Source organism: Pelophylax lessonae (genome assembly GCF_965119305.1).
Source record: "Pelophylax lessonae genome assembly, chromosome: 9".
In the NCBI taxonomy this organism is placed as follows: domain Eukaryota; kingdom Metazoa; phylum Chordata; class Amphibia; order Anura; family Ranidae; genus Pelophylax; species Pelophylax lessonae.
In genome coordinates, this window is record NC_138776.1 from 49337555 (window position 1) to 49363172 (window position 25618).

At 44.3% G+C, this 25618-nt stretch overlaps 1 protein-coding gene across 4 annotated transcripts in view; it reads left to right on the forward strand.

Moving 5' to 3' along the window:
- The window catches only part of VTI1A (vesicle transport through interaction with t-SNAREs 1A), a 710402-nt gene extending 685853 nt beyond the window's left edge, over positions 1-24549 (forward strand). For all 4 annotated transcript variants that reach the window (XM_082268376.1, XM_082268374.1, XM_082268377.1 and 1 more), the window contains one exon: positions 23578-24549. Coding sequence is in view for 2 of the 4 variants with exons in the window: in XM_082268374.1 (XP_082124500.1) it covers positions 23578-23671 (94 nt within the window). In the remaining 2 variants the exon portion in view is untranslated. The remainder of the gene's footprint in view (positions 1-23577) is intronic.
- Positions 24550-25618: the final 1069 nt, after the last annotated feature.

The following is a 25618-nucleotide window of genomic DNA, read 5'->3' on the forward strand; positions in this document are numbered from 1 at the left end:
TTTTTACCAAACATATGTAGCAGAAAACAAATTGGCCGAAAATGTTAAAAAATTTAGATTTTTACATTTTTTTTGAGGGGGAATTTCATATAAAAAAAAGTGAAAAATATTGTTATTTTTGCAAAATTGACGCTCGTTTTTTTGTTTATAGCGCATGATCAAAAAATCGCACAGGTGATCAAATACCACCAAAAGAAAGCTCTGTTTGTGGGAAAAAAAGGACGTGAAATTCGTTTAGGTACAGCGTCGCACGACCGCGCAATTGTCCTTTAAAGTCACGCAGTAAAAAATCGCAAAAAAAACCCTGGTCAGGAAGGGGGTAAAATCTTCCGGGGGTTAAGTGGTTAAAGCTGAATTAAATCACTATGCTGACATCCTCCCTAATGGTCTGAGGCCCATGAGAGGACCCCCAATGGTGCTAGTCTTCTGGCATCATCATTGCCTGGCGCGGGGTGACGTAGCTTCCTGCACATGGGTAGGTGCCAGTCATCCTGGCACGCACACAGGGACCACACCGGCGATGTAAGCTGAGCTATGCAAGTACAGCTCAGTTTATATGCCACAAAAGACTTCCAGCAGGCAGGTGGGTGTATTTTATCACAGAGGAGACATTGCATTTATCTTTTACAATAAATAGCCTGCCAGCTTGCAAGGTATTGGTAAAATGCCTTTAATTCTGCTTTTACCCACACTGAATGACATTTAGTTTGCTGCGTGCATTGTGTATTTGCCATTTTCTTTTAAAATAATGCTTCTTTTTACCTATTTTTTTTCTTCCTTTGTTGCATCTTAGTTCAGTTGGTACCCTGCAAACTCTTTACAGCCGCTTCTATCTGCATGAACTCCGGTAGTAGCTGCATGTAATTTTTGTTTAGGGTGGGTTTTCTGATGGTGACAACAGTGTACCATGCCTGCGTAATGTGTGGACAGGGTGTTGTCACCCTATAACAGGAAGTTCCTTAACCAGAACATTCATGGCAACATCACCAGGGATTATTTTACTGAAAGCTGCAGCTTTTATTGTACTTCAATAAATCCTAAAAAACATTGGGGTTGATTTTACTAAAACTGGACCACTTCTGGACCGGAAGGATTTTCCCCCTTCCTGACCAGGCCATATTTTGCAATTCGGCATTGCGTTAATTTAACGGACAATTGCGCGGTCGTGCGACACTGTACCTAAATAAAATTGATGTCCTTTTTTTTCCCACAAACAGAGCTTTCTTTTGGTGGTATTTGATCACCTGTGAGATTTATTTTTTGCGCTATAAAGAAAAAAAGGGACAATTCTGAAAAAAAAAAAACAATATTATTCACATTCTGCTATAACATTCCCCCCCCCCCCCCCAAAAAAAAATATATAAAAATCCAAATTTTTTTACATTTTAGGCCAATTTGTTTTCTGCTACATATTTTTGGTAAAATAAAATCACAATAAGCGTATTTTGATTGATTTGCGCAAAAGTTATCGCGTCTACTAACTACGGGAAAGATTTATGTCATTTTTATTGTTTTTTTTTTTATTTTACTAGTAAGGGCGATGATCTGTGATTTTTTGCAGGACTGCGACATTGCGTTGTACAGATCGGACCCCTGACTGACATTTTTTACACTTTTGGGGGGACCGGTGACATTACTACAGTAATCAGTGCTAAAAATATGCACTAATACTGTAATAATGATACTGGCAGGGAAGGGGTTAACACTGTGGGTTATCAAGGGGTTAAATGTGTACCTAGGGGAGTGATTCTAACTGTAGGGGGGCGTGGCTTGTGAAATGACCATAGAGACCTGCTATCCTATATAGAAGGATCACAGGGGCTCTATGATCATTCCAGGGAGTAGAACAGTCTGCCGTATTTACAACAGCCGACCGTCCTTCTCTCTCAGCGGGGAACGATCGCGGGTGTCAGGCGGCAATCTGAGCCGCCTGCCCGCTGCATTGGCTTCCCCGCTGACGAGCCGAAGTGCGGTGCCGGCGGCATGTGCTCGCTCCCTGCCCGCGACTGACGTATACCTACAGCGGTTTGCGCAGGAGCACCTACCTGCCACAGTATAACTGCGGCGGGCAGTCATAAAGTGGTTAAAATGAAAAAGGCTTTTAATGTTAAAATGTATCTGAGATTTGGGTGCCTGGGTCAATGTTGACTTTAAAACTGAGCCATTAGTTTTGGGTGCCCTGTGCCGTTAATTTTGGTGCTGGGCCCAGCCTTATTCGTTGTTGCCCCAGGCTTAGATTGAGGAGTATTTTGCTACAACAGAACATGCTTAGACTTCCAGTCCGCAGTGTCATGCCCTCAGCTCTGCAAGGGTTAATCCTGCAGACACATTTGATATTTCTCTTCCGCAGTTCCTTTAATTGAAAGGTACGCTCTTCAATGCAGCCATACACAAAGTTAATAAAATTCAGCATGCAAATGAACGAGTCTTTGCCCCGAGGCTTTTTAGTCCCGGCTGTTCCAATGGGCGTCTTCTTTCAAATGTATATTCTTTCTTAAATTATTTACTCTGTAAACACGCTGTGCATGCAGATCTGTGCTACGTGTGTCAGGCCTGACGGATTAGAGTTGTACTCTGGATGATGTTCTGCTCTCGCTCCTCCTGTCTCACCTTCTGGGGCTGTTCACCCCCCCCCCCCAACCCTGGCGGGCCGGTACACTAAAGATCCGCGGTCTGTGTCTGCCGGTGACAAGGCAGTTGGCTCCCGTACAGATGGGTTCAATCAGTGCCCACTCTTTTTCTAGCGGTCTGAGCCAAGCGATGCCCCCTGAGCTACGCTCTCTATCAGCGTTCTGCACTTTAAAGGAAAGAACTGTACGGGCAATGTTTATTTAATAACCCGTCTGCGATTACAATACACAAACACGAGCCAGGCTGTTTCACAGTCTGGTTGTCTGTTATATCTCCGGGATACATGTGACTGCGAGGCGCTTCTCTGAGTTCTGGGCGATAACCAGGGCCCAATTTATAGATCAAGAATCTGTAGGCATGGACCCTCCGGCACTTTTAGCCCCTCCCTCCAACAGGTCATGTCCCAAGCACCGTCTCTGCTCTGCTAGTACACACAAAGAGATGACATTGGAAAGGACTATGGAATCGCAGTCAGAGCCAGTGCTTACGCTACCAGAGAAACCATGTTACCAGACATGACGCATTACCTAAAATGCCATGTTACCGCAGGGGCCAAGTTACAAGAGGCACAGTATTACTGGAGAACTTCAATGAAATATACACTACAAGGGGAATTACTAGATGCTCCATACTAAAATGTGCAATACTACAAAGATGCCACAAAGGCTAGTGTGTGCCAGGTTGGTATTATTACGAAGATGGATGTTCCTAGATGTGCCATGCTACTAGAGAGGACATATAGCCATGACATGCAGCTGCCCCCCAGGATCCCTCTACTTTCCTCTGAAGACCCTGCCCTTGACAGAGAGCAAGACCCTAGAGGCTAAGGGGGGGGGGGGGGGGGGCGGCGGCTAGGGGGGAGGAACACAACACATTAAGCCAAAAAGCTAGAAGGCTCCTTTCACACACTCCGTCCCCCGCTGAGCAGGAGGATGACAGCTGTGTCTCCGTGCTGTGTGCAGAGACACATCTGTCCGTTCCCCATGCATCTCTATGGGGAAATCGGATGGGAACGGACCCTTGGTCCGTTCTCATCCGATCCCCTCCGATCCGCTGAACGGATGGAAAATAGGGTTTCCATCTGTCCAGATTTGACGGATCGGATGTCAGCGGACTATTCCCATAGGAATGCATGGGGGGACTGTTCAGATCCACCAAAAAAACTGACAGGCGGATCTGAACGGTCCGCCTGTGTAAAAGGGGCCTTAGATATCTATGTTGCTTAAGGGCTCTTTCACACGGTCTGCCTCCGTAGGCGGATCCGTGTTGCTCAGCGGGGATCGATCCGCCAATCCGCGCTAAGCCGGCGGATGACAGCTCCATCTCCGCTTGCAGTGCGGAGAGGGAGGTGTCACAGCCCCCGCTGCTCTCTATGGGGAATCGGATGAGAGCGAAACGCCTGTCTGCTCTCATCCGAACCCATCCAATCCGATCCCCAGGACGGATGGAAAATAGGGTTTCCATCTGTCCGGATTTCATGGACAGGATTGGATGCGGATGGCAGCGGGTGTCAGCGGACATGAATGGGGCATCCGATCAGATCCGCCTAAAAAACTGACAGGCGGATCTGATCGGACCGCCCTTGTGAAAGAGCCCTTAAAGTAATGAAGATAAAATAATCTCATCTAGCTAAGTGACAAGTTTTCTGTAGGGTGGCAGGATTGTATTGCAATACGTTCTTCAATGGCTATTGAGATGATGGAAGAAGGGGAAAGCATAAGAGCAGATACCAGCCATATCTATGGATCTCCTATACCACGGGCGTCCAACCTACGTCACACAGGTCATGAATTCAGGCATACGCAAAATAATAAACTTACTTAAAAATTTTTTATTTTTGTTTTTTGGGGGGGGGGGGGGGGGGGTTTGGTAAAAATGCATTTACACTTAGCAAACACATAAGGCCGAAGAAACGTTTGACAGCGTCTCTTTAAATTTTGTAAGATTTATCTTCCCAAAGAAAAATACCCTACTCTTCACAATAACGCCTTATTCATGTTATCAGTTTTCCCACCTATATTTGGGAGCAACTATGTTCAAGGATGAAGCACACGAAGGGCAAAATTAGAACCAAAATATCTGATGAGCACCTTGAGAATTCATTGAGAATTGCTACTACATCCATTGATGCGTTAGTTTATCAAAAATTGTGTCAAATATCACACTAGTTTTATGTCGTCCTCTTACTTTTATTGTAAAAAATCGTACAAAAAAAAAAAGACGTTTTATTACTCAGATAGGTACATTATCTATATCAGTGATCATTAGCTTGCGATCTGCCAGACTTTTTCTGCTCATCAATTGTCCTTATTATGACTGGACAGTGCGAAAAAGAACATTCAAAATCTTTAGAATCCTTTCCTAAATGGGAAATCTCCTTAGCGGGGACACAGGCAGCTGTAAAAAATTTGACAGAACTTCAAATCTTTTCCTGTTCTAACCAAAAACATTTTGGCCTGGAGTTCGACTTGTAACTTTACAAAGGTCCTAAATCTCCCAAAGTTCCATGTAATGAATACCTTCCCTAGTCAAAGCTCAAGTGAAGATTTTAATAGATCTTTTCTTGTAGTGATACATTTGCAGCTTTCCCCCCATCCTATACTCTAATTACATATTGTGGAGATGACCAAACTCTTTTTAAGGCCCTGTTATGGTAATCATGGATAGAGTGAAAAAGATTGGAAATTGGCCATGTAGCTCAAGCTTTAAAGCGGTAGTATCCCGCTTTTTGACACTTTTACCTACAGGTAAGCCTATAATAAGGCTTACCTGTAGGTACAATTAATATCTCCTAAACCGGCACGGTTTAGGAGATATTTGCAGTGCATGCAGCCGCTCACGCGAGCGGCGCATGCGCTCTGAAGGTCCGGGGGGACCTTCAGTTTTCCTTGCCGGGAGCTTGCCGTAAAATCACTCCCACGCGGGAGTGACGTCATCGCGGCTCCGGCCAATCACAGCGCCGAGCCGCCGAACCCGGAAGAGACGCCGAGGGATCATGGCAGCGCCCGCAGCGATGTCCGGGGGTCCATGTCGAGGCTTCATTCTAAGGTAAGTAATACATAATGAGCTAGTATGCGATGCATACTGGCTGATTATGCCTTTGTCTTGCAGGTTTTTTTTTTTTTTCGGGTTTACAACCGCTTTAAGGTTTGTCACATGAAAAAAAAGCAAACAAAACTTTGTTCCAACTGAGAAAGAAGGGGAGATGTCTTCAGCATTATTCTAGACACTCCCAAGGGTCTACATGGCTATGGTTGAAAGACGGCTTGTCAGAAGGTTTGTCACTTCTGTGCTAGAAACAGGAGGCTAATGGATGCATTTGAACCAGATGACCGGAGTCATGGGGTCATCAGTAACATGACAGCTTCACATTGGTGTTGGATGATAGTAGCTACAGTCAGACTTTTCCAAAATGCAGGAAGCAAGATTCTTTGTTGAAACTCCATTGGAAAAGTTTCACCTCATTTCCTGTCCTGGTGACAGGCGGACGAAGTGATGGAAAACCTCAATTGGAGATGCAGGGCGTATCATAAACTCTTACCCCTCTCTATCCAAAAACATCCTGTTATGGTACACTCAGAATGCATGCCAGGACTTTCAAAACTCCTACTTGCAGAATTGCTGCTAGGAGTTCCAATGGTACTTGCAGAATCCCTGCCAGGACTTCAAATGGTACTCGCTATATCCCTGCCAGGATTTCCAATAGTACTCGCTAAATCTCACTCAAAGCCTCCAATGGAACTCACTCACTGCCAGGACTTCCATATGTAGCAGTATATCCGGCATCAGTGCTGGATATGGGTCTGCCATGGTTACCGTTAACACCAACAGCACATTTAAGCTCATTGCCCAAATGTGAATACTGAGACAATGACCAGTCCGGCATCTTTGGTTTTTAGTTTAATTTTAGGAACTTGGATGGGAGAAGGGAATGAGTGGGATACTCCTCTGGCTCAACTAGTTACAAGAATGGGACACTTGAGAAAAAAGGCCTTCTAGTGCTGACTTGACGCCGGCTGAATGCCGACCAACGCTTACTGGCGCTTGTGAACACTGACTTGCTGTCACTGAAACTGACTTCTGACACTCCTGTTAGCTCAAAAGTCCTTTTTCACTGCTTCCTCCAGTCCTCCCTGACTGAGGTAGCCACTTGCAATTACTGCTGCAACAAAACACTTTACATTTCAGGGCCCAACCGCTGGCACCCCCTTTACTCTTCAGGGTTAACTCTGGCACCCCCTTTTCTGTCACCGCTGCCCGACTAGCTAGCTCCTGGATCCCTCTGACCTTCTCCGGAGTGGTCCCCTCTCCTAGGCAGACCCCAGGGGCAGTTTGCAGTACTCACGACTCAGAATGCTTTCCTGAAACTCGTCCCCCAACAGTTCTGCTGGTCCTCAGCACACTGGATCCTTCTCTGCAGCTCAGCTCAGCCCTGTATCCCCTCAGGCAAGCCACCTGGGATACCCGATTCCTCTTGACAGGAGGAGAGACAGCCGTCTCCTCCCTCCTGGGACTCTGTTTCCCGCCAAAGACCATCTGACATGCGCGCCCCACAGACTTATACCCCCTCCCATAATGCTGTGTGGCAGAATCTGCCCTTCCAGGATGAATACAAGCCCTGGTGTGCTATTGGCCAGGTTTCCTCCACTGCCCAATGAGAGCCCTCATTGGGATACAGTGGGAAGACTCCCCAGCACAACAGGCACACCTAGGAGCACGTCAGCCTAACTGAACAATATGGCCCTGCTGTTAAGCAGGCAAGGCCCCACTATAATTTACCTAGCACCTACCTTGGAGGGTGCTACACTTATTTCTCGCTAACGATCCAAGATATATGTATCCTCTGACCAAGGAGGTATTTAAGCTCCAGCCCTTGAAGTGGCTGGTGTTGTGTTTTATCAACAGCTATCTAAGAGCTAAAGAGCAGTTGCCGTTTGTTGCCAATCCAGATTGACCTGACAATGGTTTAGCTTGCTGCCTCTGCTCAGGCCTGACTACGCTCATGCTTGCTGCCTACCTAGTCCTCTGCTCGGCTCTGATTACGTCATGCTTGCTGCTTCCATAGACCTCTGCTCAGCACTGACTATGTTCATGTTTGCTGCCTACCTAGACTTCTGCTCAGCCCTGCTATGTTCATGCTTGCTGCTTACCTAGACCTCTGCTCGGCCCTGACTACGCTTATGATTGCTGCCTACCTAGACCTCTGCTCTGCCCTGACTGCGCTTATGCCTGCTGCCTACCTAGACCTCTGCAAGGCCCTGACCATTCTCTCATCTGCAGCCCTGTGAACAGCCATCGCACCATTGTCCCCCCCCCCCCCCCCCCATTCTAAGGGCTGACATCTTCTCTCAGTTTCCAGTAAAGTAAACTGGGACCAATAAAGATTCTCATCCCATTTCTACCATCGAAGCTCTGGTGCAGACTAACTGCCTTTTAGATTTCACACCTCAGGGGAGCCCACATTTCCTGCTGGAGTCACTGGAACAAAAACTTTGGCTGTGTTTACACTACATTTATCAGAAAATACCATAAAGGGGCATGTTTGTAAAGCAGTGAATGTGACTTTCACCAAACATTCACTGGTGGTGAATGAATCACGATCATGTAAAAACATGTGCCCCCAAGGATGCACCTGCAGTGAAAGTTTATTGAATGTCCGGTTCACTGTTTTTTTAGTATTGGATATGCAGGTTTATCCATTTTCTTTTCCACCGCAGATTATCGCAGTCGCTCCTATTATTGTGAGGTCGCATCGCACGTCTTCATTTGTTTGAGGCAGAGGCGATTACTGCTGATTGGTCAGCCAGTTTGCCGCAGCTGAAGGCTTTGTACATAATCCCCTTTTAAAGGATTAATCTGCTTCCTTCATCACATGTGCTGTCCCAGCCAGGCATTTACAGATTCCTAGAAACACGACTTTGATTGGGATCCGTGCGATTAGAAAACAGGCTTTCAATTAGTCCTTCCAGGTGGCACCACATCTACCTCGGCGGCATCTGTTACCCGCAATCTTGGCACAGGTACAGGCTGTTAGGCGTTTTTTAATGTGCAGCCCCAGTTGTCTGTGCCGAGCGGCTGATCATTTATCCACGGCACAGGATCTGCGTTAACGAAGGTGGTTTTTTTTTTTTGCAAAAACAAACTCGTTTCCTCTCCCAAGAAGGCCCAGAATGAGGCTCATTTCCCTCGCATTTTCTGTCTCGTAAATGAACGCTAGAGATGCCTTCAGGCCCTCATCCCACCAGTGAAATGGATGTCAGGCCCACTGTGCAGGAGGAATATTACCGAGTATTGAATGCGGCAGAAAATGGAGATTCGTCCAGAAAAGAAGATTTCACTGCAGAGATTCAATTTATCTGATTCCCAGCGTTTTCCAGTGTTGCTGGAACGCAATATTAAATACGTATTCCTACCAGCACCCTTCATGAAGCTCAATACTACCCAACTAATTGAGATGGGAAAGAGGATCAGCTTTTAGGACACCCCCCCCCCCCCCCCTATCGCTACAAGTCAAGTTATGAGGACCATGAAGAATTAAAGTAGATTTTACCCCTCTGAATGACATTCCGTTTTCTCTCTCTATCATAAACAATTACTTTTTTTATCCTTTGTTGCATCTCGGTGTAGTTGATCTCCTGCAGCCACTTCTTGTCTACATGGACTCCAGTGATGGGTGCAAGAAATTTCTCAGGTTGCATTTCCATCCAGATCGTGACAACAGTGGACCATGCCAGTATAATGTGCTTTAAAACAACCACTTGTAGTCTCTATCAGAAGCCTGTGTGACAACGTAGGTGCACATTTGGTAGACCAGCACGATGTTGTCACCATAATACAAGAACTGGCTGAGCAAGAACCTTCATGGCAGGGTTACCAGGGAATAATTTAATGGAAGCTTCAGATTTAAAATAAAAAACTGAAAATAACTTTTGAAACGATAATTAAGATGTAAAAATTAAAGCGGTGGTAAATCGCTGTCTGTTCTTTTTTTTTTTGCAAGGCAATATCATAATGTGCTAGTATGCACCACATACTAGCATATTTTGTGAAACTTACCTGAAAACGAAGCCCTCCAGCGCCACCCTGCCACCACTGAGAGGGCTAACATCTTCGCTCGGTCTTCCGGGTTTGCGGGCTTTGGCTGTGTGAATGGCCGGGCCTGCAATGACGCTTATGGCATAGGACTCTGAAGGGAATGCACGGGTGACCGTTCCTTCAGAGAGCATGGACCGGTGACGCTACTGACTGCATGTACAGTAAATATCTCCTAAACGGTGCACGTTTAGGAGATATTTACACTACCTATAGGTTTACCTACAGGTAAAAGTCAGAGATGTGAGTTTACTACCACTTTAAAAAAATGTAGGTGTTTGAATTTCCACTTATTTTAATGCTCCAAAAATGATTTAATAAAGCTGAGTAAAATCAAAGACGTGCCGCACTCCTGTCCATCCAACCTAGTGTAGGCCTCAGCCCATGAGTCTCCACCAAAGCTACGCCCCCTGACATGTTTCCCTCCGCCCACTGGAGCTTAATCGCTAACCATTTACCTCCATATATGTGGACCCTTGGTAGGTGGGCTTAAATGTTGAGAGACTGTATATATGCAAGCTAAATGTAAAGACCCTTGTGTCGAGAGCGCACGTCCTGCACGCTCCCAGCACATTTGCTGGCGGCAGGGGTGCAACTACAGGGGTTGCAATTGAAACCGGGCCCCATGCTCCAGGGGGCCTGTGTGGCTCCCCTGTACACCTGGAATAGGATAGGATGTCACAATAGAGAACCAGGAAGGGGTCGGTAAATATGTAATTTACCAGCTCCTTCCTTTTCTGAAAGGACAGAGTCATAGTCAGTGACATTGCAATAATACAATTAAAATACCAAAAAATAAAAACGATCAGTGGATGAACTAGCAGGATCGCAAAGGTCACACTTGCGACCGGGCTCTGGCATTCCACCACTGTGGGGAGGTCCCAAGATGGCAGGAAGGGGGCCCACTGCAGAACTTGTGAAAGGGTCCCCGCTGCGGGACCGTAATAAAGGGCCCCTCAACGAGAGTAAAGGGCCCCAGGATCAGTGGGAAGAGCCCCAGACTTGAAGGTAAGGGCCCAGGCCAGGGGTCAGGGGGGGGACTTCTTGGTTTCTTGCACCGGGGCCCTGAAGGTTCTTGTTACGCCTCTGGCTGGAGGGGATTGGAAAGCTGCTGATGCATACTTGCGGTCCAGAGCTTTGCAGTCATATGACGGCTGTGACAGCCAGACACAGCAGTCACATGACCCAAAATGCCTGCCTCCCTCCCTCTATCTAGAAGCTCTGAAAGGGCCACAAGGCCCTCCCCCCGCTTCATCAACTTGCTCATTCAAATTTTGGAGAAAACTCTTTCTGTTTTTATTACATACCTCATTTTAGAATCAGTGGTGTCATTACTGGGTCTCTCTGCTTTTCTATGCAGGCAGATCATGGGTGGCGGGAGGAGCCATCAGGGTGCTTTACATGGGGCTTCCTGAAAACATCACAGCATTGCATCCAGATTAACTTAGGTAATGCCCACAGTGAAAGGGGCTGGCCAAGGACAGTCAGGCTGGGTAGGAAAGGGCTAGAGAAAGCTGGGTATCCTCCAGCCAGGAAATAAGGGGGGCTCCATGCGACTCACTGAGAGAAGCTCACAGTATGCTTGCATAAAGGCTCTTAATTAGCGATGTAGAGTACCCTGCTGGCCCCTCCCACCAGCCATGATCTGCCTGCGCTGCATTGAGAAGCACAGAGATGCAGTAATGACATCACATCACAGATTTTATTTTAATTAATATTTTTAATATCTATTTTTTTTTATATTTTAATTTAATTAGATGAGGGGAATGAAGGAACCAGGGAAGGCGAAATATAAGCAGCTTTAATTCCCAGTGCTTGCTTTGTGACATGTTCTCTTATTGGTTTCCTCCAATGGAAGTATTGGCACATGTAGACTTCCCAGAATCCCCCAGCCTCTATCCATCAGAATCCAGGTTAAGTGATGGGTCCCTTCAGCGTTTAGAATAACTGTGACCCTGGAATTGTCCAGCACAGCATCTCCCGTGTATGGTAATGTGCAGCCGGCCGCCCCAATCCATCAGCTGTCATGGGCTGAGAATGGAGGCCTTGCTGGAGACTTTTGTTTCTTTGGGGAGGAGAAGAGAAAGCGGACAGATCTTAGCTGAGCGTTAAGTGATAAATGAGGACAAAGCGCCCCATTCATCTCCCGCTGGGAGCGTGGACACAAACACTAAAGCAGTTTTGCGGAAGACGTGTCTGCAAATGTGACGGCTCTGTAACCTGTCAGGGAGGATAGAGAGGTTGGCACTGTCATTGGGGAGAGGACCTGTCATGGTTTACCCCCAGGTCCACCAGGAAGGATGCTGAGGGGTCACTATAGGGTTTCACGAGAGCAGATATGGAGGCCGCCCAGCATGTTGGTCAGCTACCCTCCAGTATGTGGCAGCTTCACAAACACCAGGTGCAGCTTCATTCACATACCCCATTGAATCTCATACATATCATCCATTTTCTGGCCAAAATTCTGCAGCTCTGTCCAGCCAGTCTTCTGATTCCCAATGCATTGCTTAAAGCAGGGGTGGGGAACCTTTTTTCTGCCGAGGGCCATTTGGGTATTTATAAAATCATTCGGGGGCCGTACAAAATTATCAACTTAAAAATGTGCCTGTTATATTTGGTCAAACATTTAATTAACTCACCCCTAATGTGATGGCTGCAATTGCTTCTCTTTGGTGAGGTTTGTGAGGTTAGCTGGTATTGATGATATTGCTACTCGCTACTGGTTTTCCAGGTTTGCGTCGGTCAGTCTGGAGCGCAGTCGACCTTGTGGTGGTAAGTTTTGAAAATAACTGCTGGCGGGTAATGCTGGTGGGCATAGCTGGCTGGTACTGCTGTGGGTACTGCTGGCTCAGGCTGGTACTGCTGGTGGGTACAGCTGGCTGGTACTGCTGGCTCAGGCTGGTACTGACACAGACTCAGCTGCATGGGGGGCCGGACCAAATGACTTCAAGGGCCGCATACGGCCCCCGGGACGTAGGTTCCCCACCCCTGGCTTAAAGGGTGATACCACTATTTAGTTGAGCAAATTTATATTTCTTCTCCTTCCAACCCATGAATGAGCATCTTCACACTGCTCAGCAAAATGTTTTGCAAGGCACAGTCCTGCTATGGGGGATTTTATTGGCACTGACATGAGACAAACTTATTGTATTAGTAAAAAAATATAATCTTTTTTATAATATCATTACTATCAAATATCATCTTTATTATAATATCAAATATCTTTATTATATCATCATCAATATCAAATATCATCTTTATTATAATATCATCAGTATCAAATATCATCTTTACTATAATATCATCAATATTAAATATCTTTATTATAATATCATCATCAATATCAAATATCATCTTTATTATAACATCATCAATATCAAATATAATCTTTATTATAACATCATCAATATCAAATATCATCTTTACTATAATATCATCAATATTAAATATCTTTATTATAATATCATCATCAATATCAAATATCATCTTTATTATAACATCATCAATATCAAATATAATCTTTATTATAACATCATCAATATCAAATATCATCTTTATTATATCATCATCAATATCAAATATCATCTTTACTATAATATCATCAGTATCAAATTTCATCTTTATTTGTCCGTATTTCATCCATCCATTGAAGGATGAAAAACAGACATCAATGCATTCCTATGGAAAAACGGATGACAACGGATGATCATTCATTTACATCCGTTTTCATCCGCTTCCGTCAATGTCCGTTTTTTTTTTTTTTTTTTTTTAATGAATGAAAGCCCTTTTTTTCTTCCATTAAAAAAATGGATGGGGCAAAAAACTGATGTAAATTGACAAACGGTCAGTTTTTCATCCGTTTTTGCATTAGTAGTGGATTTAAAAAAAACGGACGAAAAACGGATGAAAAACTGATGCATACTTTATCCATTTTGACGTGACTGAACTGATAAAATGAATGGTCCGGATGTGTGAAAGGGGCCTAAGAACAACAAAGGCACCAAAAGGCAACTATGTAAAAACACATATCAAAATATAGTGATCTCAGTGAAGATGTCACCGTGACCACCTATATACATTCAGTCCATTGATTGAGGTATATACACCTTATTGCTGGACCAGCAACAAGGAGTACTTACCTCAATCAGTGGATTGAATGTATATATATATAGGTGGTCACATCGAAAAAGAAAAAAAGAAGAGAATTGGACTTTACAGGCTGCAAAGGAGGGATAGTCAAAGTTATATAAAATACATATTATTATTATTATATTATATCCCAAAAAGTTGCGGTGGACAAATCGGACCCGACTGACATTTTTTACACTTTTGGGGGGACCAGTGACATTACTACAGTAATCAGTGCTAAAAATATGCACTGTTACTGTAACAATTACACTGGCAGGGAAGGGGTTGACTGTGTGGGTGATCAAAGGGTTAAATGTGAGCCTAGGGGAGTGATTCTAACTGTGGGGGGCGTGGCTTGTGAAATGACCATAGAGACATGTAATCCTATATAGAAGGATCACATGGGCCCTATGATCATTCCAGGGAGAAGAACGGTCAGCTGTGTTTACAACAGCCGACCGCTCTTCTCTCTCAGCGGGGAGCGATCGCGGGTGTCAGGCGGCAATCTGAGCAGCCTGCCCCATGCATCGGCTTCCCCCGCTGGCGGTGCGTGCTCGCCTCCTGCTCGCGACCGACGTATAGCTACGTCAGTTTGCCTAGGAGCGGCTGCTGCGGGGGGCATTCATAAAGTGGTTAATGTGTACCATTTTTGGACGATCCTTGTCCAAGAAAAATCAGAAACTAAAGAGTGCGCATGATCAGAGACAATCAATAACAAAAAGAAAAGCCATTTTCGTACGAGAATTTTGTACAAATTTTCTTTCAACGGTTTCCGATTTGATGAGAAAAAAATCAGGGAAATCAGACGATCGTTCGCCCGATTTTCCTAGAGTGTGTACCCCACTTTACTGGCCAGATCACCAGATGAAAAAAGAAAGCCTAAAAAAAGAAAAGGAATGCAGCCATCACATGTAAGAATTAGAAAGCTGCCATAAAATAAATGTTTGCTTTTGGGTTTAATAGAAGCCAACATTCACTAAGCACTAAAATGCTGTGGCTGGACTGTATTTGTCTTCCCGGACTTTGAGGATGTTTGATTGTCTGTTGAATGGTTCGGCGTTCCCCCTATGACAAGGTGCTGTACACATAGAGGAAAAGGAAAAACAATAGTGATTATTGGCTTTGCACACAATGCTGACAGTGATATAGAAGGCGCTCGCACTCAGCGTGTCGGGACAAGTGATTGGACTTCGTTCTGCGCGGCATGGCGAGGGTTATTTACGCAGTATTAGCATCCATTGTTGTGAGAAGCTATTAGCTAATGTTCGCAGCGATTACACTTTTGTAGCTGCTATTATACAGCTGACACTAGTAATGAATGAGAGGCTCACAGCTCTCCAGATAATCAATCTCAGGTCTCGCGGATCAGCTCCAGCAGGTTATCAAATCCTACTCTAGCTGTCTGACCGGCGCCCTTCCCGATACAGTTCACTGAAACCTTTCCATACACAGAGTCTTTTTATTTTGTAGAAAATAAAGTGTTGGGCTGCTGCAGTAACGCCACCGTCCTAGCTAATTGTCTTAGACAAAACTAGCCACCGCACACAGTGTAACTCACTACGAGAGCGGACGTATCCACATACTGGTATGGCTGCGGATTCCCACACACCGTATGTTGTTTTACCCTTTTGTATATTTATGTCTGCTGTTCACAATCAACACAAGGGACAGAACCCATACACATTTTCAAGCAGTTTAGGGCCCATTTACAATTAAAGCGGAACTAAGTGCCGGTTCACATTCTTGCGGCTGCGGCGATCGCATGTAATATCGAAGCGCACTGCTCCTTCATTACATGCGATCGGCTGTGCGGTGCGAATTCAGCCATACACTTTGTATGGCTGAATTCGCACTGCACCCGCACAAAAGTCGCACATGACCCTTTTTTTCAGCCGCATCAGGATCGGATAGCACAGTGGTTCACACTTGTGCGATCCGATCCTGTGCGAACTGTAAAGATCGCACCGCGATATGCAATCAAACTGGGGGTGTCGTTAACATGTCATTGACACCCCCAGCGTATCGCATATGGCAGTGTGAATTGCCAAGGGTGCGTTTGCGATGCGGGAACAGGCTGCGAATTCGCAGCCTTCTCACATCGCATAAGTGTGACCCGGCACTAAACCCATCAATTTACCAGTTCTGGTTCCACACCAGAAATAAAAAGCCATATACCACACCAGGAATGTAACTGTCACATTGCTTGTGCTCTCAACCAAGCTGTCAAACCATCAAAGTCATAACTAATCACATGTGCAGCACCCTGGCAGTTGCACATCAAATAGAGGCCAAGATGGCAGCTTCCTTGGTTGGAAACAATAAGAGGGTATAGTTCCTCTTTATCCAGTTCTGGACCGCTCGCCGCAGATATACTGCGGCAGGCAGCCCCTCCTGCGTGAACCGAAGTAGGGGTACATTGGTCGCATGCCAGGTGCTGGGGGGCAAGCACGCCCATCCTTACTAGGCAGCAGGGATGCCGATGCATGGGGCCGTGATCACTGTCCGCTGAGAGAGAAGACTGGGAAGCTGTTGTAAACACAGCTGACCATTCTTCTCTCTGAAATGATCACAGAGTGCCTGTGATCCTTCTATATAGGATCACAGCTCTCTATGATCATTTCAAAAGCCCCGCCCCCATACAGTTAGTAATCACTCCCCTAGGCTTACATTTAACCCCTTGATCACCCACTAGGTTAACCTATTCCCTGCCAATGTCATTATTACAGTAATAGTGCATATTTTTAGCACTGATTACTGTAGTAATTTCACTGGTACCCCCAAAAGTGTCAAAAATGTCAGTTAGGGGTCTGATCTGTCCACCGCAATGTCACAGTCCTGCTAAAAATCGCTGAACGCCGCCAGTACTAGTAAAAAAAAAAAAAAACAATAAAAATTACATAAATCTTTCCCGTAGTTAGTAGACGCGATAACTTTTGCGCAAACCAATCAAAATAAGCATATTGCGATTTTTTTTCTTTTTTACCAAAAATATGTAGCAGAAATTAAATTGGCCTAAACTATTAAAAATTTAGATTTTTACATTTTTTTTGAGAATGTTATACAGTAAACCCCCCCCCCCCATTGCGGGGGTTTCATTCTGGACCCGGCCGCGGAAAGTGAAAATCCACAAAATAGAAAAGCCCTATTAAAATACACTGTAGGCATGGTTTTTTTTTACTGTCACTGTACTTTTAAAAGCATTTTAAGGTCTTCAAACACACTTTTAAGAGCCCATTCAGATTAGCACGACACGACTTTGGGGGGCGATCTGTGAAGTCGCGTGCACCGCGCCTTCGGCGCGACTTGCAGAGACTTCACATAATGGAAGTCTATGCAAGTCGCCTCCAGGTCCCCCCAAAGTAGTACAGGACCCTTTTTCTAAGTCGGAGTGACTTGTGTCGCTCCTATTAGAACGGGTCCTGTGCTATCAATGGACTGCGACCGAGCGCGACTTGTCAGGCTGACAAGTCGCCTGACAAGTCGCGCTAATGTGAATGGGCTCTAAAACAATAGAAACTCATTTAAACACATAAAAGATACTGAGAGACAGAGCAAGAGCAATGGAAAACACACAAATATTTAATTTTTAATCATTTATATAGTAAAATAACATTACAGAACAAACCGCAATATACTGGGACCTCAAAAACTGAACCGCGATGGAGCGAGGGATTACTGTATAGCAGAAAGTGAAAAATATTGTTTATTTTTAAGAAATTGTTGCTCTTTTTTTGTTTATAGCGCAAAAAATAAAAATCGCAGAGGTGATCAAATACCACCAAAAGAAAGCTGTATTTGTGGGAAAAAAAGGACATCAATTTTATTTGGGTACAGCGTCGCACGACCGCGCAATTTTCCGTTAAAGCAACACAGTGCCGAATCACAAAATATGGCCTGGTCATTAAGGGGGAAAATCTTCTGGTCCAGAAGTGGTTAAATAAAAAAAATAAAATCGGAACCTTTACAAATGCTTTAATCTTGCCAGTTCTAATTTAGGTTTTATGTATTAAAAACAACATAGCTTTATTTGTCATAATTTTCCATAGAGCAAAACTCTGCAGACTTTATATAGAAAGTAAATGCTTTAGATTTTCTTGGCAATTAAAAGTATGTGTACAGCCAAATCTTTTTTAATTTTTTTTTATAGTGTTGAATTATTTTTTGCTGTCTGTATACTATTGGGTACATTTACCGTCATTGTCCTAGAGACACAACAGGAGTTGGGAAGAAATCTCCAAAAAGTTAGAATTTCCCTCTAAAGCAGGGGTCTTCAAACTACGGCCTTCTAGTTGTTCAGGAACTACAATTCCCATCATGCCTAGTCTTGTCTGTGAATGTCAGAGGTTTACAATGCCTCATGGGATGTGTAGTTCCGCAATAGCTGGAGGGCCGTAGTTTGAGGATCCCTGGTCTAAAGACTCGTACACACGATCAGATTATCGGAGGAATCTTTGTCCGTTTTTTGTTGCATGCTAGTCTCATATGGAACGTGAAGAGGTTACTCAACATACGAAAGCTTTCGTAGTATAGAATACATCTTCAGAAGTGATGTCATGTGTTGAATTGTTTTGTATGTGTTCTTTCGTTTCTGAGCATGCCTAGTCTTGCTTTTATGATTCTTTTCAGACAAAAACTGTACTAATTAATCAAAATTCGGACATTGTGTTCACTTACGATAAAAGTTTTATAGCCTTCACATTCAGTTTTTGTCGTACTCGGCTGTCGAAAGCACCATACTAACCATCCGAAAATCAGCAGATCGTTCGTCAGACAAAGTTTTACTTCTGATTTATTTACTGTGTGTATGGGCCTTTCGGGTGTTGTCCCTGGACCAGCTATCCCCATTGGAAGCTTTTCCCTCACCTCTTGTCCTGGGGTCAACTTTTTGAATTTACCATTTATCTTTTTCATGGTGTGGTGGTACAAATAAAGAGGATGAATCTCGCCTTTGGGTATACAGACAATGAAAACTTGACAGAGAGTCTAATCCTCACCCACATTATATAAAAGTTTTCCCACTAGATACACTTTAGGCAAATTTGCAGATATAGCACCTCAATTCTATCATTTATTTCTGCTGTGCCCCGGGGGCTTTTCAGGGGGGCAGCAGAGCTAATAGACCTCGAAGTCTTTAATACAAGTACAACTTAAATAGAAGAAAGCATCCTTGACCTTCTTTTCGATTTTAAAATTTACAGGCCCCAGTCTCCTGTAAGGATGTGCAAGGAGTGAAGCCAGAGATATCTCTATCACTCAGCAATTGTAATCTGTCAGGCTCTCCTCGTACTTTCCCTGGTTTTCTTATTTTGGTTTTCTGATATCAAGATAGACAAGCAAGTCTGAAAATACATTCTTTACTTTTTTATTGTTGCCTTGCTGCTTCCTATCCCCTAAAAGTGGTTGTAAAGTCTATTTTTTTTTAAAATAAAAAACCTGTTATATTTACTTTCCTCTATACAGTTGGTTTTGCATAAAGCAGCCTGAATCTTCCTCTTCTCAGGTCCCTCTTCGCTGCTCCTGGCCCCTCCCTCCTGTCGAGTGCCCCCACAAGAAGCAGCTTGCTATTGGGGCACCCGAGCCGAGCTGCAGCTCCGTGTGTCCATGCAGACATGGAGTTACCATTCACCTCTCTCTCTCTTTCTCCTGATTGGTTGACTTTGATTGACAGCCGCGGGAGCCAATGGTGCCGCTGCTGTGTGTCAGCCAATCAGGAGGGAGAGTCCCTCGGCTCGTGGACATCGCTGGATATAGATGAGGCTTAGGTAAGTATTAGGGGGTGCTGGGGATGCTGCTGCACACAGAAGGCTTTTTATCTTAATGCATAGAATGCATTAAGATAAAAAAAAAACCTTCTGCCTTCACAACTCCTTTAGGTAGTACTGGAATACTCATTGGGGTTGATTTTACTAAAACTGGAGAAATCTGGTGCAGCTCTGCACAGAAGCCAATCTGCTTCCAGGTTTTAATGCCCACGCTTAATTGAACAAGCTGAAGTTGAAGCTGATTGGCTACCATGCACAACTGCACCAGATTTTGTACTCTCCAGTTTGACCAAATCAACCCCATAATCTCTACTAGTTCAAATGTGTCTGCTAGTTCAGGTTTGTCTACTAATTCAGGTTGAACATTTAAGTGGACCACTTAAAGCGGAGTTCCAGCCTCACACACTCACCTGTCCAACGGTCCAGCGATGCAGCCGCCCGAAGCCTCGCTCTTCCCCCTCTCTGCTCTGCGGCGCCGGCATCACTGGTGTGGGCACCCGGATGTGACAGTTTGCGGCTTCACACCCTGGTACGCACTGTGCTTGCGAGAGTTGCGCTATGCGTCGTGATTGGCCGGCAATCTTCTGGGACCTCTGACATGTTCCAGAAGATTGCAGGGAGGGAGGGGGAGAGGAGAACTTCCACTCAGAGCGCCGCGGCGCTCCGAGCGGAAGTGGTAGCAGGTACCTGTCAAAACTAGGTACCCGCTCCCCCCCCCCCCCCCAAAAAAAATGACATGCCAAATGTGGCATGTCAGGGGGTTAGAATACCTAAAGCGGAAGTTCCACTTTTGGGTGGAACTCCGCTTTAAGGGCCGCTTTTGTCTCAATATGTTAAAAAAAATGTAATTTTTTGCCTGTAGCCTCCCAGACATCTGCACCCTAACCGTAAAAGGTTCTGTTGCCTTGGGTTGTAAATTCGATTTGGATATTTACGTTCAGCTTTTATTTAAAGAAAGAAATTAGCTAATTCCAATATCAAGAGAAGTTAAAGCGAAATCATGCAAATTTGCAAATATAAAATCTCAACTTTTGCCTTTAGAAGCATAGAGGAGTGATGGCAGAAAAATAGTGGTCCTCCAATGACCACCAGTGCCCCCATTTTTTTTTTAGTCTTAACCCTTTTTGTTTGAGTATGGATCTATGTTTATCCCACGCATATTAAAATTCCATTACTTTTGACTGACGCACTACCGCTGCCGTCCAATTTAGTTTTGAACTTTCCTCCTGCTTGTTTGAGGTCCCCGTGTTCCTGATATGAGCTTCATATTGAAACTGTTCTCCTGAACCTTACTCACCCCCTTTATTTGTTTAAAGGTTTCAGTCATGTACCCCCCCCCCCCCCCGCCCCCATTCTCTTTTTTCCTCAAAACTGTACATACCAAGTTCCTGCAGTCTCCCCTGATATGTTTTTTTCCCCCTTCAGTCCTTTCACCATTTTTGCTGCCCATCTCTGGACTTGTTCGATCTTATCAATATATTTTTGTAAGTGAGGTCTCCAGAGCAGGAAACAGCATTCTAAGGTCAGCCATACACAGTTCGAATCTTGGCTGGTCCAGGAGGAACTGGCCAAGATTCAAACCATTAATGGGCAGGCTGAATGTACCAAGTAGATCGACTTGGGTACAACCGGACTGCCGGATTCTCTTGCAATTATCGTTAGTGGCTGCTATAGCTCCAAGCGATAATCGCAGTATTCCCCCAGCAGGGATGGCTCCCCCTCCCCCCCTCCCCCCCCCCATCGGGAGTAGACAATGGCCCGGCAGGAGGGATTCCCGCATGTGCTGATGGGGGTATCGAATGAATTTCTTTCCTGCAACCCCATGGCCTAAATGAGGGCTAATGAAAAGATCTATATACAAGAATCAGGACCTCCTTCATCGTGCTGATGATCCCACTAGTGATACATACTATAATTCTGTTGGCTTTCCCCACTGCCTGGCTACACTGTTTGCTCATTTTGCAATCATCTGTGTGGTTCTAAATGAGCAATGATCCTTCATCTTAGATTCCGTAATTTTAGTACTACAAATGTTATACTCGCTGGCCTGTAGTTTGCAGCTCCTTCCTTGCCACTCTTCTTGTTTTTATGTACAATTTTAGCTGTCCACCAGTCATGGAGAACTTTTCCTGTTAGAACCGATTGATTAAAAAGTGACTATACCTCCAGCAAATATACCTTTAGCATCTTATTTTCTTTAAGAACTTAGGGATGAATACCACCAGGGCCCTTTGCTTTGAGCTTTAGGTGAGCTAGTTCCTCTGCTACCTATGTCTCTAGAAACCCGGCAAAAGAACTATCACCCCTATAACCAATAGGATCCTCCAGCTTCTTTTTGTTAATGCCATTTACTTCTGAGAAGACGAAACAGAGATGATTGTCTAAATAACTTGTTACATCCAGATCTCCCTCAACAATACTCAGTTTTTATTTTAGTGATTCCGTAGTATGTATTCTGTCAGCCACTAAAATACCTAGAAAGGTTGATTCCTCTAGTGATCCCTCAAGTGATAACTAAAGATCTATACCAGGCATGTCCAACCTGCGGCCCGGAACTGCAGGCAATGCGGCCCAGTGCCCCCTGACAATTTTTTTTTTTTGCTGGGGAGGAAGGAAGGCGGGTCGGGGGCACGGCCACAGTGGCTTCCAACTAACTGTAGGCAGAGACTGCCTCGGAAGGGATCATCCTCTAGTTGTGTTAAATTGGTGCTGGGGGGGGGGGGGGGACGCGGCAGTGCGGGAAGGGCGCGGTGGCGTTTTATTACTTATATACCTTAACTATAGTATATATTTTATATGCGGCCCAAGAAAATTTCTCTACACTCAATGTGGCCCAGAGAAGCCAAAAGGTTGGACACCCATGATCTATACAGAGGATTCAGGACCTCCTTCCTCTTGCTAGTGATCTCTCTAGTGATAATAACTACTTACTGAATGTAGCCATTTGCTCCTCTTTCTGTGCTTTAGCAGCACTGTTAATGTGTTTGGCCTCCTTTTGTCAGTTTTTATACACCTCGGTATCAGCTACACGTTTTGTTTTCTAACTCTTATATTCTGATTTATTTTGTTCTCCTTTACTATCCTATCCTAGCGAACCATATTGTTTTTTTTCTTACATTCCCTCATACTAATTTACCATCTAGTTGCCTTCAGGTTGATAAACTATAATGGTGCCCGCTGATAACTGACTCCTGCCGTTTCCTTCAACCTTTGACGTGTTGTCCTCCAAGATCTCTGCTGGAGTCCTCAAGTGTACCAGTTCATTTATTTTGTAGCCACAGTTTGGACATTAGATTGGTCCCTTTATTGTATAAATTCCTGTTATTGTAAATTTGTAATGTGTCATGTGAAAAACACAGAAAAAAATTCTGCATTGGATGTTCTTTTTGTCTGGTTCTTCTTTACATTAAAAATAAAAGGTCTAGTTATTTAAAGAAAAAAAAAAAAAAAACAGTTGCAGTCTGACCAATAAGTGAGACTGGAGTTGGATATTTTATCTGAAAGTCGGCAAGTTGACTCGTTTCATCTATCCCCCGTACTCGGCTGGTGTCTGTGTCTCCCTCTGATCATTTGCGGCATTTGTCGATGCTCCAGAAATGGCAGAATTTCCAAGAGAGCCACAGACACTTCCCACAGCCTGTCATGCGGAAGTTGCTCTCTCGTCAGGTCTTACCCTTGTGATTTGGCTTGAATGGCTTTAATATTTTTTCATGTCAATTATTGCTTCTGTCTCAATGCTCCTCGCCTGTTCGGTGGCGGTGAATTTACTCGGCGGGAATCCTTAACCACAGCTAAATTAATTGGGCATTGTGGAGTAGGGGGACAATTGAGTCGGGGCTTGCCTTTCTAAAAAGAGAGAACTTTGTCAGTGTGTCTCTGTTTTTCATCTTAATAGCCTTTTTTTTCTTTTTTTTATTTAAGACTTAAAACTAATGCTTCCTGTGTTTCTTTTTGTCTCTTTTAGGATCATCCAAAATCGTCTCCTGGTGGTCGTCCTGGGAACCATCATCGTCTTTACCATCGGTCTGGCAATTTATTTTTCTTTCCGTGGACACTGATCCTGTGCTCTCTGAACTGTGCGGCGGGGGGTCGGAGCATTGGGCTGCGTGCACTGAGTAATTAAGATGGAGTGTAACTGCGTAACAACACCCTGCACTGACTGAGCTCTGTGGAACAATACCTTGGAACCTCAACAGGTGCCCATGGTGGTACCTGTACTATAATTCCGTAACCCGGCGCCCTTCCCTTCCTGTCTAACATGATTCAGTTGTGATTTAAAGGCCAACTCTGGACTACTACGTTGAATCCCAGCTGGCTTCTTGTATCTTTGAGCCTCCAGTATCTGTCTCTGCCCCTCCCACACCGCCATAATGAAATTGTCATTCTCTTGCAGCTGTATTTCCACATTGTCTATCCCACATTATGCAGGAGCCTGCCCAAGGAGCATGACATACTAGGGTTTGTAATGACAGCAGTGGTTGTGTAGAACTGGGAATTGCAATGGAGAAACTGGAGATCCCGAAAGCTGTAAGAAGCCAGCATGTGATTCAGCGTACCTACGATCGTGCAAAATGGTTTCAAAACTGAGTTGGCCTTTAAATTCTCTTCCTGATTGATCGTCTTTCTGAATGACACACAAACCTGACAGCTTAGTAGATGTGAAGATGTACATTTCTTTGTGAATTTTATCTTATCCTGTTTTTATTGTAAATCGTCAAGCTTTATGTGAGTGTCATGCGGACCTTGTGCTTATTACTCAGAGAACATATTATTTACTAAACAGAAACAATAAAATGACAAAGTTCCACTACCGAGAGAATTGCCCAATTTCACCATCAGCAGAATCAAAACCTAACTGATGTATATTATGTATATCTTATTTTTACATGCTCTCATTATACAGTATAATCCTATTATAAAGAATTAGCAAAACTTACTATGAGGTAAGTGTTCTGTGCAGTGTTCTTATAACTTTGTCCAGTACATGGGAATGTAGACTGCACTATAACTGTAAATATAACTTAATATAAAAGAAACACCCAACACAATTCAATTGGTAGTTAAATGGCCGCGGCACTTTTATTGGCATAGATAAATAAATAATGGATCAATAAATAAATAAAGAATTCAAATAACTTTATTAATTCTAAAATTCTAATAATTATTGAATAAATTCAAACTCCAAATAAATATGCAAATAAAATTATCGCTTAGTCATAAAAAACTCAAGTGAATCAATAAATAAATAAATCAGAAGTCCCCCCTCATAATAAGGGTGAGAAGCCACATAAAAGTGCTGGCGACAGGGGTGGAGGGGAGGGGAGCTCGCTATGCCATACTAGACCAACTGAGCTCGGAGCCCTCACGCAGCCACTTCTATAGCCCTATTTGATCACGTGACGGAAGCTTTTAGAAGGTCACGTGTTCTCCCGTTGACGCAAAGTCACGTTTTTCACGCCCAGTAGACCCGTGCGCTCCGCGCGCGGCTTGAAGGAATATTCAAAAGTTTTTTTTTTTTTTTTTAAATATCTTTATTCAAAAGCACAGCGGCAGCCACAACCCCATGCAGTGAGCCGCGTACTGCGCCTCGCTTGCCATGTGACCAGAATTTTAGATCCTATAAGTCAGCCTTTCTCAACCTTTTCAACACAGAGGAACCCTTGCAATAACTTTCTGGTCTCGGGGAACCCCTGCTAAAAATGAATATATCTACAACTCATGATACATTGGTGTGATGGTCAGTGGGATGAATGCTCCTTACATTTGTGGTCATTGGGAAGATTTACCACCTTACAGATAGCTAAAAAGATCAATGGTGACAGTGGGAACTTATCTGCAAGGCAGAAATTGCCCATTGCTCAAGGAACCCCTAGCACCTCTGGAGGAACCCCAGCCCCAGGGTTCCATGGAACCCTGGTTGTGAAACCCTGCTATAAGTGAACACTACTCAGAAATGGAAAAACTGCTCACTTCCACTCACACTATTCACTGGCGGCATCCATCCC